Source organism: Dermacentor variabilis, unplaced genomic scaffold, assembly GCF_050947875.1.
Source record: "Dermacentor variabilis isolate Ectoservices unplaced genomic scaffold, ASM5094787v1 scaffold_18, whole genome shotgun sequence".
Taxonomy (NCBI): domain Eukaryota; kingdom Metazoa; phylum Arthropoda; class Arachnida; order Ixodida; family Ixodidae; genus Dermacentor; species Dermacentor variabilis.
Genome location: NW_027460346.1, coordinates 719,733 through 737,850, shown reverse-complemented (window position 1 = coordinate 737,850; position 18,118 = coordinate 719,733). Strand labels below are relative to the sequence as shown.

At 47.7% G+C, this 18,118-nt stretch overlaps 1 protein-coding gene across 1 annotated transcript in view; it reads right to left on the bottom strand.

Moving 5' to 3' along the window:
* The window catches only part of LOC142568259 (putative cytochrome P450 12a5, mitochondrial), a 240,628-nt gene that overhangs the window by 16,926 nt on the left and 205,584 nt on the right, over nucleotides 1-18,118 (bottom strand). The window contains exon 7 of the mRNA XM_075678244.1: nucleotides 12,969-13,047. Within this exon, the coding sequence (XP_075534359.1) occupies nucleotides 12,969-13,047 (79 nt within the window). The remainder of the gene's footprint in view (nucleotides 1-12,968; nucleotides 13,048-18,118) is intronic.

Sequence of the window (18,118 nt, the reverse complement as noted above, 5' to 3'; positions counted from 1 at the left end):
AACCTTGCAGTCAGGAGCTGACAATGTCTGCCGTATGCGATCCAACGCATTTTTATTCTATGAATTTCCTTCCCATGATCAGGGTTCTCTATGATTATTTGACCTAGGTAAACGTACTCCTTTACAGACTCTGGAGCTCACTGGCAACCTTGAACTCTTGTTCCCTTGCCACCCGCCGTGGTTGCTCAGTGGCTATGGTGTTGGGCTGCTGAACACGAGGTCGCGGGATCGAATCCCGGCCACGGCGGCCGCATTTCGATGGGGGCGAAATGCGAAAACACCCGTGTGCTTAGATTTAGGTGCACGTTAAAGAACCCCAGGTGGTCAAAATTTCCGGAGTCCTCCACTACGGCGTGCCTCATAATCAGAAAGTGGTTTTGGCACGTAAAACCCCAATTATTATTATTATTATTGTTCCCTTGCCCGGCTATTCATCATTATCTTTGTCTTCTGCACATCAATCTTCAACCCCACTCTTACAATTTCTCTGTTAAGGTCCTCAATCATTTGTTGGAACTCGTCTACAGTGCTGCTAAATAGAACAACGTCATCGGCAAACCGAAGGTTGCTGAGGTATTCGCCGTCGATCCTTCCTCCTAAGCCTTCCCAATTTAATAGCTTGAATATTTCTTCCAAGCACGCAGTGAATAGCCTTGGAGAGATTCTGTCTCCTTGTCTAACGTCTTTCTTTATAGGTAGCGTCCTCCTTTTTTGTGGAGAATTAGGGTAGTTGTGGGATCTCAGTACATCCAGGATATTTACGTAAGTGGTCTGTAATCCTTGATTACGTAATGCCTCTAGGAGTGCTGATATCTTTACTGAATAAAATACCTTTTCGGAATCTATGAAAGCCATATATAGAGGCTGATTGTACTCTGCGGACGTCTCGATTACCTGATTGATGACATGGATGTGATCCATTGTAGAGTATCCCTTCCTGAAACCTGCCTGTACCCATAGTTGGCTAAAGTCCAGTGTTGCCATTATTTTATTGGAGATTATCTTGGTGAATATTTTATATAATACAGGGAGTAAGCTAATGGGCCTATAATTTTTCAATTCTTTAACGTCTCCCTTTTTGTGGAATAGTATAATGTTTGCATTCTTCCAGTTTGCTGGGACCCTTGCAGTTGATAGACACGTCGTACAGAGTCGCCAGTTTTATAAGCATTATGTCTCCTCCATCTTTGAATAAATCGACGGTTATTCCATCTTCTCCTGCCGCTCTTCCCCGTTTCATGTCTTGCAAGGCTCTTCTGACCTCATCGCTAGTTATAGGAGTTTCTCTATCCTATTCATTACTGTTTCGAATGGAGTTATCCTGAGTCCTCTGGGCGCTGTACAGGTAAATATAGAATTCCTCCAGTGCTTTTACTATATCTTCAAGATTGCTGATGATATTACCCTGCTTGTCTTTCAGTGCATAAATCTTGGTTTGTCCTATGCCAAGTTTCTTTCTGACTGATTTCAGGCTGGCTCCATTTTTTACGGCTTCTTCAGTTTTTCTCACGTTATTGTTTGGAATATGACTTATTTTCTCCTTGTTGATCAGTTTTGACAGTTCCCTAAATTCTATCTTATCTCTTGAGGACACTTTCATTCTTTCTTGCTTCTTTATTAGGTACTTTGTTACTAGGGAGATCTTGCCTACAGGTTTCTACTTTCGACATCTTCCACAAGGCGATAATGGAAGAACTGCAATCTTTGCAATGTGGAACACGAGGTTTTCACTACGTAAAATTGTTTTTATTAAACTGTAGAGCAATAGTTGGCATGAAGAACATCAGCTCCTATAAACTTCAAATGCCCAAGAAAGGAACTCCCCAAGGAGCAGTCTTCTCACCGCTTCTCTTTAATATGAGAATGAACCGGCTAGCAAAGAAGCAATTTGCACAATATGCAGATAACATTGCTCTATGGGTTAATAAAGGCTCATTAGAGAAGAAGGGGCAAACCTTGCAAGAAGCGATAAATGCAATACAGGCCTTTGCCGAAGGAAATGACAGGGAATGTGCAGCGGATAAATCAGAGTTTATCCGACCATGGCCAACATTCTAGCAATAAAGAGTCATGCAATTATATATAGCAGATTAAATGCTGCCGGAGAGACAAACGATGAGAATCTTAGGCTTATGGCTTCAAAGCAACAAGAGTGCAAGCCACACTATTGAACTCATAAATCTGAGAGCTCGAATGATTCATAGGAAAACAAGGAAGCGCAAGCGGCTCTCTGAAGGTAAAAACATATGGTTGTTGCAGGCCTTCATCCTCAGTAGGGTCACATATATAAGGAGCTCACACGAACGGAAATTAAAGAGATCGACGAAGAGCATATAAACCAGCCCTTGGAATACCGACGAACGAGCCAAATGAGAAAGTACAAAGGCTAGATGTGTACAACACTTTCGAAGAGCAGAAAGCAGCAACTATTCTTTCACAAAATGAGCGACTATGTCTCACACAGGTAGGCAGGGATACCCTAATTGGATTAGGCTACCCCACAAGACCATAATACTGTAGGGAGCACATAACTACAATGGCTAGTGCAACATGACAACGCATAACCATCTCTCCCAACCCGCGGAACATCAGAAAATTGTACTACGGGGCGAGAAGAAAGGCTAGAGCACAACAGCTTCAAAAACGATTTCAGCGGAGTTAGGAGATGGTCTACACCGATGCAGCCAAATCAAGTGAGGGCTGCCTGATAGCAGCTGTTCAACATATGAAACATACCATACGAGCTGTAGTAGCCTTCACTAAAAAGACCTGCACCACAACGGCGAAGCAGCGGTTATTGCGCCAGCCATTAGTACCAAAGAGGCCGAAAATACTGATGACTTAATCCTATCCGATTCGTAAGAGGCCTGTAGAGGGTTTCTACATACTAGACTACCGAAAGGTGCCAGGAAAATACTGGGTGACAGGCTAAAACACGACCATGCTATAATCTGGTGCTCAGGCCACGACAGTATCTCGGGTAATCAGTGGGCGCACATTTTAGCTCGCGATTTAACAAACCGAACGAAGAACGACGGAGATCAGCAATACGAGCCACACATTGCTCGCGATTTACTAGAACATCATTTCATTTTATTTGGTTTCATTTATTGATACTGTAAATCCCAGAGGGGCTATAACAGGAGTGGCAAAGGACAAATTTTAGTATAATACTAAGTGCGAACTGCAAATATGGGCGGATATTCAACAGAAATATAAAGGAACATACGGCAGTTCGAAAGTTCAATTTCTTGCCACAAAACAAAACAACGAAATATCATCAAGGCACAAAAACACCAGTTCACTTCACACAGGCAATACAGTCCTACTGTTCGTTCTCAGTAGCAAACACATGCTCAATATTATAAAGGTATTCGGTAAATGAGGAAAATGATACAGCGGAGTCTGGGAGAACGTTCCTATCTTTATAAGTGCGAGGAAAATAGCTGAACCTAAAGCAGTCATTTCTGAAACCCGGTACTGGAATGAACTTACTGTGGGGATGTCTGGCTGTTTCGTTAGTTTTGATTTCAAAATATTGTGATTTGTTTATCCTAACCTACTTGGTGAAGGAGTTTCAATTTTTCCCATGGGGCCCTTGCTTCCAGGACCGGTAATTGACCTTGTTTGCACACTTGGGCTGGGGAATATTTATTAAATACAACTCATGAAGCACAGGGTTGAATCTTTTCAAGCTTGAGGCAGTTGATTGCTGTGTGTGAGTCCCATGCTGCTACGCGCAAGCGTGACTGGCTAGCTCTCCAAATCAGCTGCCGCGATGCAATCGAACCAGCAAGGCGCCTGGAGGGGAAAAAATTGCGCGCCGGGGATTGTACGAAGCAGAGCACTCAGCGCGCGGCAAAGTACAGCCACCTAGAGGAATCTGTAGGTAACGTTGAACGAAGTGGAGATGGAGAAACTAGGCGAAGCGTCGCGGAGGAAGAAGGTAGGCGGATGCGCGCTGGATTGGTCTCCTCTGGCAGTCGCTACTGGTTTTTTTTTTTTTTTTTTGCGACGCACACGTAGTGGGTTCGTCTCGTTGTGACGTCGTCTTTACGGGCCCTACGCTGTGTGTGCGAGTGAAAGCGTGCGACAGTGAGCCGACGGTGGCGACTCAATAATCTCGCGTGCGCAAGTGGAGGAAGCGCGCCGTATTCCGCCGCGCGCTTTGCACCGTAGAAACGGGGGAACGGATGGAGATCCACTCTCCCGGCACAACGGCCGAAGTACAACGGCCGTTGCACTTCGGCCGGGCGCCGTCGCGCGCGCTTTATCTTGAAAAAGATCTGCTTTGGGGGCCGAGTTTCGGTGCGCCGACGGATCGTAGGTTTGCGCGCATTGTGTTCTCACCGCTGTTTTCTCACTGCTGAGTTTGCGCAAGCGATAGACAGAACGAAGTTCACTTCGTTCGCTGCTGCTGCCGCGATTCCTCACGCCGCCATTTTGACAGCAAGTGTCCGCGGTCATCGAGTGCGCTCGCTTCCAGTTTGCCTGTGCGCGCTGAAACCATGCTAGGTAACTTAAATAGTAAGCACACGTTTACAACGCGGCGTTCTATTCCGGAGGCTGCTGCGTGTGGCGCTGGAGCGCGAACCCTGTGATGCGGACCGTGCAGGCGTCAAGGCACAAGGAGGACCGATAGCGTCGTGTGTGCTATGGGGCTCTTGCATTGCCCAGGGGCGCTGCGAAAATGGTGCTCAAAAGCGCCCTCTGTCCTGAACTGGGTAGTACCAAGCTCGGTCGTCTGCTTCGGAAAGCACGTTTACAATATGGACCCGCCACTTTCGGTTTTGTATACCACGGCTTGCAGCGAATATTGGACGCCGAAGATTTTTTTCAGGGGTGGCACGTTGCGTAAAGGCAATAAATTATGCAACGCCGAATACGTGTACGCCGTTCAAGAAATAAGCGGCGAAGTTTTAGCGCGGTGTCAATCGCAAGTGAAGCGAGTCGCGTACGAAGTTGAACTTCAGGTAAGGTTTGCACGCTGTTAAGAATGGCGAGCTGCAATGCAGGATTGCCACCCAATTACGACTGGGGAACAAGACGCGCATCCCCCACTCTCCGTCGCTTCAGCTAGGATGCGTTCGACGAAGCGGGCTTTGTGCTGAAAACCGCCGCCATCCTCTAGCCCCATCGCCGTCGTGACGGAATGAGTTCGGCGGACGAACTCTTGAACTATTGTGCCCGAACTCCCCAGCGTGGACCTGATCTGCTACGCGTGCGCGAGCTGCCGCGGGAAAGCCGTTTTTTGTTGCTTCCCACGCGCCGACCGGGACGCAGGACAACGAGCTACCCAGAATGGCTCCGAGCTACCCGGAACGGCTCCCCTCTGACGTCGGTTCCGGACACTCGAACGTGTGAGCCTTTGTGTGTGTGGGCTAGAACGTGTGTGCCTTTGTGTGCGTAAGCCGTCCTGCGGGAGGCGGCTAGTTTTGCGATGAAACACGAACATTCGCCGCCTTGTATCGCCGACGGACCGAGTGTTTAAAAACTGCTGTTGTGCGGATGTTCGATACACTTTCTCTTGAGCAGTCATGTTGGACTGACACACTTTCTCTTGAGCAGTAATGTTAGACTGATGCACTTTTTCTTAAGTAGTCATGTTAGACTGATTTAAATACTGTAAATAAACCCATATTCCTCGTTCTCGGTGAGAAGCAGTTCTTCCCTTCATCAACGTCCTCAGCGTGGATAAGTTGGACGACGGCATGGGCCAGCTACCTTCGAATTCATGCCGGACTCCAATCTTGACAACGGATCACGAGCGATGGGATTGAGCCCCCAATCCTGACAACGCTGCTAGATTAAGGCGCACAAACGCGAGGAAATGCTTGCTATAAATGAATTCACAGCAGAGAAAAGCAGAAATCATGTGTACGGAACTGCTCGAGCGCACGATCGTACGCGCCGCGACGGTATCGGTGTTTCGACATGCTGCGAAACGGCGGGCCTCCTGCAATTTTTGTTGACTGCATGCCGCTAGACAAATAGTTATGCCTGCGCTGTAGTAGCGGCCACCTGTCGCTTTATCAACTGATAAATAACTGATGTAATGCATATGAGCTCGCAGTAACGTACGTGCGAACATCGATGTGCTGTAATTAATACTACCTATGCTGCGCTGCCTCAACGTGCTGGTTTGAGGTCAAGGATGATCACTTTTGACTCTCTAACCTGTGCTGCTCATAGTGGGGTAGCTAATTGTCACCGAATCAGCCCGACCATTTGTGGTCATTCGCACACACCTGGTCACTTCACCAGTTCGCACCAGTCGAATTGTTAATTGTCGCTGTGGCCGGGTCTCCAATCGTGAATCACCAGCCATGCCTGCTGCTATGTCGGTGTGCCCTCGGGACTGTAGGTGTAAAAGACCAAATTTTCGAACGCAGATAATCAAGCAAGCTTCAAGACAGGTGAAGCAGTCAGCATGGCGCGAAGTTTCGCTTATCCAGCGCGACGGACTGCAGATATATCCAACGCGCCCGACGCTCCGCTTCGCGAGGCCTTGAAGGAAAACGGTAGAATCTGATGTTGGGATTCACGCCTTCTTGTTCATGGCAGTCCACGACACAGAAGTAACGACGGTGACGCTTTTTCGAGGCTGAGCTAGGGCTCTCCGGATCAGCGTCGCCGATTCCTTCTGCTTCCAGCATTACGTCTCACGGAGAGTTCGTTTTCGTTAAACTATAGGCTGCGGCCAGCTCGCAGCGTGGTCAGCATGGTCTGCGAGTAGTGACGAGCCTTTTCGCACTCGCAACAGGGCAGAAGAAAGTGCGCATCGACGCTAAACCCGGGCTAGAAACGTGCTTCGCCACAGCCAGGGCTCAATACTACCCAAGCCGGTACTACCCAGATAACGTTTCGCGCGCCGCCACCAGGCGCCGCTACTATACCTCAAACTCCAGCGCAAGACGCCCATAGCACCCATACGCTTGCGCGCCATCCCCATTCACTAAGTGAAACGTCACTGTAACTTTTTGCATATTCTATTACTGACCTTATGAGAGGTATGTATGCGAGACTCTTTACATCGGAAATAGCACTGTGCATATATACTAGATCATCAACGTAATAGAAGACAGCGGTATGCCCCACCGCATAGAATACTGAAAGTGGAAGAGGCGTGTAGTCTTAGACAACTGCAGTTGAATACATACCCATATTGTGGTAGGTTGCATCTCATAAATCGAGTGAACATACAAACCAATGTCCTTGGTAGGAGTCGAGAGCGATGTAGAGCGCGTAACATGGAAATGCCAGAAAATGCCAATGGAGGCATGTTCACCTCTTATAGTCATGATGTTGCGGGAGCCTTGGTTGGCCGTGCTTGCCCGAGCTGACCTGGAGACTCAAAGTGGCCTCCTGGATCAAGTTGGGCGAGCAGCGGCGGCCACTGGAGTCTTCGAACGGGGCATCTACCCGTGACATCCTCCCCTCATAATATTGATTGGATTCGATGAATGTTTTTCCATCCATCCACCCATCCATCTGGCCTAAGAGGGAGACGCTGTCGTTTAAGACGCCGCTGGCCTCGGTTTAATTCTTTGGTTACGCAGCTGGCGACATGCCGTACTAACAGGCTTCACATGTTTACCCACCGCATCGACCTAGAACGCCCGAATTCGACCAAGCCGAGAACCTTGAAAGAGATTAATTAATTCCTTCTGTCAACGCAACCACATTGACAATCGGGAAATATCCGGACGTCAATTTTACGTCAAATTATCGCCTCTTGAAGACCCAAGCTTAGGACTGTCCAGCTGCTCATAGCGATACGGAATCTTTTTATACGCAAGCGGACATGCCGCGCCTGTAACATTGGCGAGATTATGTGTGTCGCCACGAGGGATGCGAGCGCTGGAGGAGGAAGGCGCCTAGAGGTGAAGTACGCGCAAACGGACTGATAGAGTGGGTTAGCGGAAGAAATAGAGGTGTTAGGGACAAGAACTTAATTGTGATGCCTTGCTGCTGCGCCTTCGGCTGCCGCAACTGAAACAGCGACGGCAAAAGACTTCTTTCTTTACTATCCGGCAAGCGCAACGCACTAAGAAGAAACGTGTGGATACATAGGATCGGGCGGGCTGACTTCGAGGAAGTGGCAAAAGACGCACGGCTTTGTGCAGTGGCACGGTTCCTCACAACCTCTTCTTTTGAGGCTAGTTGACGCCTGCCACTTCGAAAAAGTGTATGCGTTCACGCTGTGCGTGTTCTTAGCGTGTTTGAGTTTTTCTCGAATGTGCTCTGCTTGTTTCGTGTAGTTTCATCTTGCGGCGAAAGTGTACGCATCTGCAGCTGGCCTGTGACATAAAAGCGACCTTATTGATGTTATGTTTTGAGCTATACCAGAAGTTAATACATTGTCGACGCTTTTGCAAGGCTTACTATGACTTCGAATGTACGCTCGCATGTATTGATTTGATTTGTGGTGAATAACATCCCGAAGCTTTAGTTTTAGTCATAGATTTAATCCCGAAGCGACTAAAGCTATGAGGGAGGTCGTAGTGAATGGCTCCGGATAACTTTATTTAGGTCACCTGGGGAAGTTTAACGTGCACTTTGATCGTAGTTGTACGCGGGCCGGCAAATTGCTCGTTGGCGTTTAATAATTCTCACGCGGGTGCAGTAGCGCTGCGCCAGAAGTTGGCGCCTCGGCGTGATTGTATTTCTTTATTAGGTTTTGTTTACTAGTTGTAACAACGTGTCATTATTTCGTATTACTGACGGCGCCTCCAGGGCAGCAAAGTGGCAACGGGAACACTTGTGATGTCACGTGCTCTCCAGAGGCCCCTGTCAGCCGTTACATGTGCCCTCCTGGAGCAGTATACTTGTAAAAAAATGCAATCTATCGTCGCGTTTACCAAAGCACCCCGCAACGGAAAAAGCGCCCGCGACTGGTGCAACATACCGCGCCCGTGCGAGGAGAATTACGGAACACCAACGAGGAATCTCTCCACAGGCCTCTTGCATTTCGCCTCTATCCCGGCTGCTGCCGGACGCGTCCTCAATATTGGAGGAATGAGCGGCGGCTGCTCGCAGGTTTTGCGTGCAGAATTATAATGGCAGAGAAAGGCCGCAAAGGACCACAGGCCTGCTGATAAGGATGAACATTTTTACTGCTTAGCGTTAACGTTTTTAGGCGTCCGATTATGTAAATGGGTATCGCATGAGTCATATGCACCGTATGTGAACCTACGAAACCACGTACCCATACTTTCACGCTGCCAAACCTGAAATTCTGGTAATTACGCGCGTGTTTGAGCACACCGCGTGCATGCGTCGTGTTTCAGCAACACGAACTCGCAACTTGCGCGTGCTTTACGTCTTAAATAATGGTCATTTTCTCTACTTTTTCCGCAATTACAACATGACATTCTTAAGGCCAGTTATCGACTGACAAAGCCAGATCTCGATTGAAAAAACTGCTCCGCAGGGCTCGAACGAACTGTTTCGGCGGATTTCCTCCGGTAGCGTGTTATCCGTCGTCTGCTACGGCAGGGCCAGAACGGGCGGCGCCACCGTCGAGGTTGCGCAGAGCGGAAGAGGAGGGAAGCGGTTGGCGCTACTTTTGGAGACGGAGGGGTTTTAGAGCACGTTAAAACCCCTTGATAATTAGACAGTAGCGACATCCTCCTCCTCGCGGCGCTTCCCTCCTTAATTCTCCTCGCCCGCCGGCTGTTCACGCCACGCTTTTTCTCCTGGGCTCCCACGGACGGGTCGCTGCATTCTATGGAGGCGTGTTATTGTGGGATAGTTGCGCGGCCCAGTGATGTTGAAAATTTCGAGATATGCTGATAACAGCATCGATAATGCTAAAAGCAACGTTTATGAGGAGGTTGGTTTTTTTCTTAAAGCCGTATGAACGGGATATATTGATGTAACAGGAGCTTTGAGGCGAGTTCTATACTCCAGGGAATTTTTCTGCCACATGATGAGATGCTTTTCTTTGTGTGTCTGCTCTAGTATTGCTTGTGGCACATCGCTTAGTGTGTGACTTATTAAGCCAAAGCCTTGGATCTCTGTTTCAAGGTCGCGTTGTGAGCTCCAGAAAATATCATGTGACTTAAGGCAGGCTGGAAGTGAGCCAAAGCATGTGCAGCCTATAAGAGATGATTACTGATTAGCAAAGCTAAGTAATGATTTATTCGTAATGATTGAACGTGGCCCAGCAGTAGGCACTGACGCCCCATTTGGTGATAGGAACACGCGTCCCTTGCCTTGTGGCGTATCGGAGGCATGTGACGCAACTTGAAATGCTTTGTGAAACAGTGTGCAACACTCTGCAAGGGTTGTGCGCAGGCATTTGACAACGCTACGCCTCGCTGCTGAAAGCTGCATCGCTGTAGGCGTGTAGCTCTGACCCCTTGCTCTGCGTCGAATATGCTTTTCTTCTACGAGCCTGCACGGAGTAGAATGTGGAGCCCTCCCTGCCGTCCCGCTGGAGCTTTGAGCACGAGGAAAGGCGGCGCACTTCCTCTCCGCTTTCCTCTCTTTCGTGCGCGAGGTTGAGCCGCGATCGCCGGCTCACTCTCGCACGCTTTCACTCGCACATACAGCGTACAGCGAGCGGCGACGATTATATCGCATTTGGACTTCATACGGAACCTCACGGCGATGGGGACGGCAGCGATGCACTTGGAGTGTCCGTATAATTACTCTCGCAATAAAATTGCGCGAAATCCAACGCACATCTCCGCGTTACCAGCTGTACAAACACAGCCCCATGCGCGCACGCGAGCGGCAACCCGCGCTACTGTTACGGTTGGCCTGTAGCACCCCGTGCAAAAACGATGCTCGACCACCATGCCTCATCGAAACGAAGGGTGAATTCCCAATTTGTTGTGGTTGTCTCGAGGGGTTGCCGGTCTGGCTGGCGCCCCGCAGTGCGACTTTAGAGGGATCCTTTCCACGAATTGTCAAGCTCTACAGGAGAAATTCAGTGAAAACGTCAACTGGGAGAATGGATCAGTAGCCCATCTACAACCAGACACCCTTTCCACGAACTGTCAACACTTTCCGCGAACCGAACAGGCCCCGCGGGTTGCCGCCAGAGGAAGCAAGCCCGTACCACCTCACCTGGGAGCATGAATCAGCAGCCCCATCCCCGACCAGGCACCAGAGTTGCCACCTGCGGCGGCGGGGCCGTGCAAGGTCATCGGGGAGGAGTGATCAGCTCCCCATTCACAACCAGACTCAATGTCTGTCACGTGATGTTTACGTGAGCAAGATCCCGCCTACGACTTTAGTGGGCCTATTTAAAGGGCCCCGCAATGTACTTTGACTTTATTCCCTTCTTATTCTTTTACCAACCATTGAGCAAACTGTGCAAGTTTCGCACTAGAAGTCATCTCGTCCCTGCCTGATCGCATGGTCTACCGGACGCCTGCAGCCTGCAGCCTGCCGACAACGCCACGCTACAAAATAGTGACGTCGGTGGAGCTTCCATGAACAGGCATCGCAACTGATTGGCAGCGGTAGGGTACGCTACCCTGGAGAACGCAACACTACGCAGTGTGATGCATGTGACGATCACCTCAAAGTGTTGGCATGATAACAGCATACGTGGCCTAATAATTGGGCTGTTTTGTTGGGAGGCAGAGGTGTGGCCCCACCTTTGAGCACAAAATCCATTTTTAATGTGAGACATTAGGTAAGACAATACATAGCGGCCGCGGTCCGGAGATTGCGAAAGTGTTCGTAAAGGAAACTTCGCTTTAACAAAGAGCAGTCTATCTCCACACGTGCGCTGGCTGGTAACTGGTGCATAAACATTATCTATAGCGAATGGTAGCCACTTCCTGCGGTTCTTAGGATGGATGCATCTTAGCAGCGACGGCACATGAATTCAAGTTGCATTATAACAAATGACGGAATATCAGCTCTAAGTAGTTCTCTGTGATCATTGATTTATTCTATTTCTTTGGAATATAAACATAGTGACATAACGCAGAACCGTGGTTGCATTCATTGCCTTGACTACTAGTCAGGGGTCCACTAATTATAAGTAAAACCACGACGGACAGTGTATTATTAAGTCACTTCAATAGGATGAAGAATGCTACGTAAAAATAAGAATAGCATCTTGCTCAAGCTCGCAGTGCGAACTTAGAAAACAAATGCGGAAGTGACAAATTACAACCCACGTACTCCCTTATACAAAGAGCGCGAATATGTGTTCAGTAACGAAGCATTTCCAGCAGCTCAAACATAATTTTTCTAATGAGAAAGAAGGTTGTTCCTGAAGCTCGATATTTTTTAGTAGTTTATTCCAAATAGTAGCTTGGCAAACTATGTAAACCTCCGTCCGTACATATTGTGACGTGGCGCCAAGATGGTTATTGACGGCAGCTAGGGGTTCGCCCTTTAGATATCTAAATAATAAACTGGGTTTCTCTTTTTTAACATTCATTACGTGAATAAAATCTAAAGCCGTTTATATGGTATGAATATCACTACCACCGCCCACCCCCCGCCCCTCCCGCCAACTAGGAAACTGATTTCAAGAACATATCTGCGCTTTTTAGCCTATGTAGCACTCTTTCTAAATTCATGGCTTCATGCGCATTATTCAGCTTCTGTGCTTGTTACTTGTATGAATCTGGCTGTTTCGCCGGCGTAACTGCAATCAGCCACTACTTCGAAAAACACAATACACTATTACCCAGCTTTCAGTCATGTACGGTCAGGTTCATAGAGTACTGAGGAGTAAAATCAGGGTTTTCGATATCATTTTGTTAGGCATTTCAACTGTGTAGATGTGGACAGCAGACCACAAATGGTTTCTTTAAGAACATGGGACCGATTAACAAGATATTTGACCAATTAATTATAGTCGGTGCTTATGTGCACCGCTATTGTCAGAATTTCAGAAAAGCCGTCGCTCCTAAATGGCATCGTGATTAAAATGGAATTATCTAACGTACGCCAAGTAGCCCCAGAAGAAGGCAAAAAATTCGGTGGACACTCACATTAGCTGGTATGCGGTACCCAGACATGATGACGTCACGCTTCAATTTTAGATTGACGCCAGGGATGATGGGATGAAACCTGAAAAGAAGTAGATATAGCAGCACTCTACAGGCACATTGGGCATCGTAACGCTGCTACAAGGTTGTGCAACTTTCTGCTCCACCGCCGACAGGCACTAACTACTATTATTGCCATTAGAAGTACTTTATTCCGTGAACTACTGTGCGGAATGCGAGAGACGATTTTATCTGAGCGATGCTGAATTGCTCATGATAATTAGATGTCGTGAATGGAGCATCAAAGTTTAAGATGTATTATAAAATACGCAATTGTTAAGCCCGATGAGTGCTATAAGTTTACGGTGCGCGTTCTGATAGGACCTGCCGAGGTAGCTTCGTGGCTATTGCATTGCGTTGCTGAGCATAACATCAATCCCGACTACGCAGGCAGCATTCCTCTAGGCGAGCAAAACAAAAATCATCGTGTACCGTGCATTGGGTGGATGCCGAAGAGATCCAGATGGTCAAACTCCATCCACAGTCGCCTACTATCATGTGCCTCATGATCGCACCTCGGTTTTGGAGTGTAAAATCCAAGGGCCTAACTTTAAAGATGTTCTCCTGGGGTTCGAACTGCCGACAAATTTTTGTACTTCGTGTAATTATTACGTTATTGGAGGAACGTCCATCATTGGATTTTCAGAAATTTCCAAGTCCTGATGACGAAATCGCGCCTACACGTTTGTGGCAAACCTTACGTAAATTGTTAATGGCGCTCTCCATCAAAATAAAGTTGCAATAGTAGCTTTTAAGATATAGAAAAGCTTTTGGTACTGTTAGTCCCTATAAAATAATAAAATGGTATCGAATGTCGTTGTTCGCAACTCTCTTCATTATTAGGTAGCTATCTCTCATTTCCAAAACAGGAAGTATTTTTTGACAATTATGATCCCTCGCACAGCAATGTAACACTTGGCGAGCGTCAAAGGGCAAAATATTATGTTCAATTTACCTGAATGATAGCCTCAAGCACTGCACAATTCCATAGATTTAAAGCATGAAAAGGAGAGAGTCGAATGAATAAATGAAATAAAATTGACGCCGAGGCAGAAGGTGAGGTACAAAAGAAGTTGGGGATAATATTATGGTGAATTTACCTAAATTATCGCCTCAAGCACTGCACAATTCAGTAGTTTTAAAGCAGGCAAAGGAGAGAGCCCAATGAATAAATTAAATAAAACTGACGCCAGGGCAGAGGGTGAGGTAGAATTGACGGGAGCAATCTCGTACGTCACTGGAATCGCCTGGAGCAGCACTCGATAGCACCCTGTGTATCCGATAAAAAGCACAAGAGCAACATGCATGAATATCATAGAGACGCCGTTGGGTGATGCCACGCATGACAGCTTGGCCGTATTCGGCCGGCAGCCCTGGCATGCGTGGTCGGCCAGGGTGATTGCATTACGCGTGTACTAGCTCGTTGGGAGGGGCAGCCGGAGGACAAACATGCGATAAGGTAAAAAAAGTTGATTCGTGACCATACGGTACATTAAGAGGGGGGCAGGAAGTCTGCCAGTGGCATGACGAGAAGAATTGTAGGCAAAAGGCAAATAAGAAAGGGCAATGTCAAGTCATGGTGGCCTTTCGTAACACAATACCTCTGGCGCTATGGTTGAAACGTTGCGTTGGAACTTTTGTTCGGGGATGGCAGGAGGTGGCCATCTTGTGTTAATTAAAGCGGGGACGCAGGATTCTGGTGATAACTTTGGACTAGGAGTTACAACCACAGGGAGAAGTTAAGCAGTTTTCGTGGAGTGCCATACTGAGATAACGTCATGGAAGAGAAAGTCCGCGATGTCTGTGGCGCAACTGGTCGGGGACCCGATTATGGCGTACCAGGTGGCGTAGTGATCTACAACGGTTACACGTTTATTCCTGCAGGACGATGTTGAAAGCGGCCGAGAAGGTCGAGTTCAGTACGGAAAAAAGTTCGGCGGGGTGGTGATCAGCTGGAGATGACCGGCAGGTAGCGCTTTTGGGTGCTGACATGAATCGCACACAGTAACGTAGCGGCAGGCGAAGAGAACGAGAGTGGCCCATTAAAAGCGACGGCTGATACCGTAGTACGTGCAAGATACACCAAGGTGTCCTGTAGTAAGCGGGCCGTGGAACTCAAACAAAACAATGCGACTTAGTAGTCTAGTCACGACGAGAAGAAAACCAGGCCCGTCAGGCTGGAAGTCACGGTGGTGTAGGATTCCTTCCTTGAGGATGCAGCTGTTGATGGAGACGTCAGTAGGTGAAAGTGGCAGACTGACGATGGGTGCTCGCTGCGATAAGTCACGGTGCAACTCATCGCTGATGTTAGTGAAGGCAGGTGAGAGAAAACCAAAGTTGGAGGTGCGAGCGAGTGGATAACGAGAGAAACAATCGACATTCTCGTGCTGGCGGCCATACTTGTACATCACCAAATCAGAATATTCCTGCAGCCGTAATGCCCAGCAACGCAGTAGGCACGTATGATCTTTTCCTGCTCAGAAAACGAGCAGAGCGCGTGAAGGTCCGAGACGGCTGAAAAGGGTTGGCACTAGACGTACGGGCACAACTTCTCAATTATTGCACAGCTCACAAAGACCCGTTGAAACTAAGACTTGCTGATGGTTGCATGTAAGTTTTATTTATTATTGTATGCGCTGGGGGGAACGACCATTAATCCTGCTATGTCATAAGATTGGAGCAGTGTTCACGTCCGAAAGGAAATGCAGCCGGTAATTGGGCTACCTATGCTTTCCGAACCGAGGACAGCCCCCTACCCTCGCTTCCATGGACAAGTTACGGGGGGCTGGAGCACCCTTAACCCACTCCCCACAGTGGCGTAGACAGAAAAGTTTTTCTGGGGACACCCAACTGACCAGGGAAGAGGCTGGGCCAGTGCCATAGTAACGAACATTTTACTATGTTACTGAGTGTTAAGGGACACTAAAGCGAAACAATAAATCAGTTTAGACTAATGAAGCATTGTTTGAGAACCCTGCAGGCAGTCTTTTCAAAAAAATAGTTTGATTATCAGATGAGAAAATGAAGGTCTAACTAAGTATCAGTATTTGAATTTCGCGCCGAAACCCCAGCGCTAGTACGTCAGCGTGACGTCAGGGATTCCAAAGTATGTTTTCACATTTGGGCCGCGTTGGCTGAATAAAGGTTTCTGAAGCTTGCCATGTTTAATATTTCCTTCCTTTAGAATACAATGCAGTCCATCTGTACCACTATATATAATTAGCAGGCCCTAAAAGATGCCATCAAAATCCAAGACGTCACAGCCCCCAGGTGCGGGAACTCAAGTAGGCGTCGCCACCCGTATTTCGTTCCTGCGCTTTTTCTGGCTTACCAAACGTCTTAACGTTGCAGGTGTGGTGCTTTTGGTGTTGTAGAACGGTAATTTACTGATGTAGAAGAAATCATTTTTCACTTTAGTGTCCCTTTAAGCCTTGTGCGCCCCCCTGGCTACGCCACTGCCACCCCCCCCCCCCCCCCGTAATCGGCGCTTTTAAACTGAGATATCAGCATGTGCATGACAGGCATGCATGGCATAACATGAATGACATCACATGAATCTGGCACGCATGTCATGACATTATCATCAGCCTATGTTGATGTCGAATGCAGGACGAATGCCTCTCTAGCGATCTCTAATTACCCCTGTGTTGTGCTAGCTAGTTGCATATGCCCGCACATGTTCTAATTACGTGATCCCTGCCAAAATCTCTGCCGCCCTCAAGTGTGCTTACTTTCTCTAAGCGCCCTTTCTGCAACACCAATGGACCATCGGTTATCTCCCTTAGGCAGTACAAGGCCTGCGCAGCTCCACTTTCTTCTCTTAGTATCGACTAGAATATCAGCTATCCCTGTTCGCTCTCTTACCCACACGGCTGTTTTCTTGTCTCTTAGCGTCACGCCTAACATTTTTCGTCGCACAGTTCGTTGCGCGGTCCTCAACTTATTAAGCTTCTTTGTTAACTTCCAAGTTTCGGCCCCTGACATTAGTAATTGTAAAATGCAGTGATTAGACACTTTTCACGAACAGCGCCAAGCTCCTGGTGATGATTTGGTAATGCCTGCCGTAAGCTTTCCAACTTATTTTTATTTTTGTAAATTTCCTCGATCAGAGCCCCTTGCAAGTAATTTATCTAAAACGTATTCCTGGGCAGGTTCTAGAGCCTGAATGAATGCCGATCATGATATTGACAAGTGCACTTCTTTATCTTTATCGGGCGACCAGATTTCACCGCCTAACAAATGTTATCTCAAAGCGCAGGACGCGCCTGCATTTATCGGAAGTTTCTGGAATGTTATCGATGGTTCCATCCGCTGTCTGGTTACCGAACCTTGCGTAATGTGATTGCATGTATGCGCGACGCGAATAGTGTAGAACTTTGCGAAAGACACACGGATCCCAGCGATTACTCTGGAACATTCTACGACTGATGCATAAAAGCCGACGTGCTTAACCCACTGATCAGATGTTGACGATCGCCGACTGTGTTCGCCGCTGTTTCCGTTCTCTAAATGTAGCGTGTTCTTGTGGGCACAGGTTCGCCAAATAAATGTTAGTTTCGTCTTTCACAGTATTGCTACTGTGTTCTTTATACGTCACTACCACCTGGCAATATGTCGTTTTCTCGCCAGCTACTGAACATTTGTCTTCTACATATTAACCTTCAACCAGACTCTTACACGTTCTCTGCTAGTCCTCAATCGTTTGTTCCAAACAGTCTGCAATGTTGCTGAAAATGGCAACGTCATTCAGAAACCGTAGGTTCGTGAGGTATTTACCACCAGCCCTCACTCCTAACTCGTTCCAGTCTGATTGCTTGAATAGTTTTAAGAATTACATTGATAGCATTGGAGAGATTGTGTCATTGATCATGTGAAGCATTTTGCAGATATCTGGCTATGCGAAGTCATGCAACTCATTACTGTCTGCCGTTCGAAATCAACATTCATGGGGAAACTTGCTTTTGAACTGCTGTTCGGAGTCAGTGCGCTGCTGCCTAGTTGCGGGATCTTATCGTTCGAGCTACCTTATCCGAGCGCAGACAGTGCGCGTTTCATGTAGAGCCAATATAAAAGCGTGAGCTGCCAACGTTCAT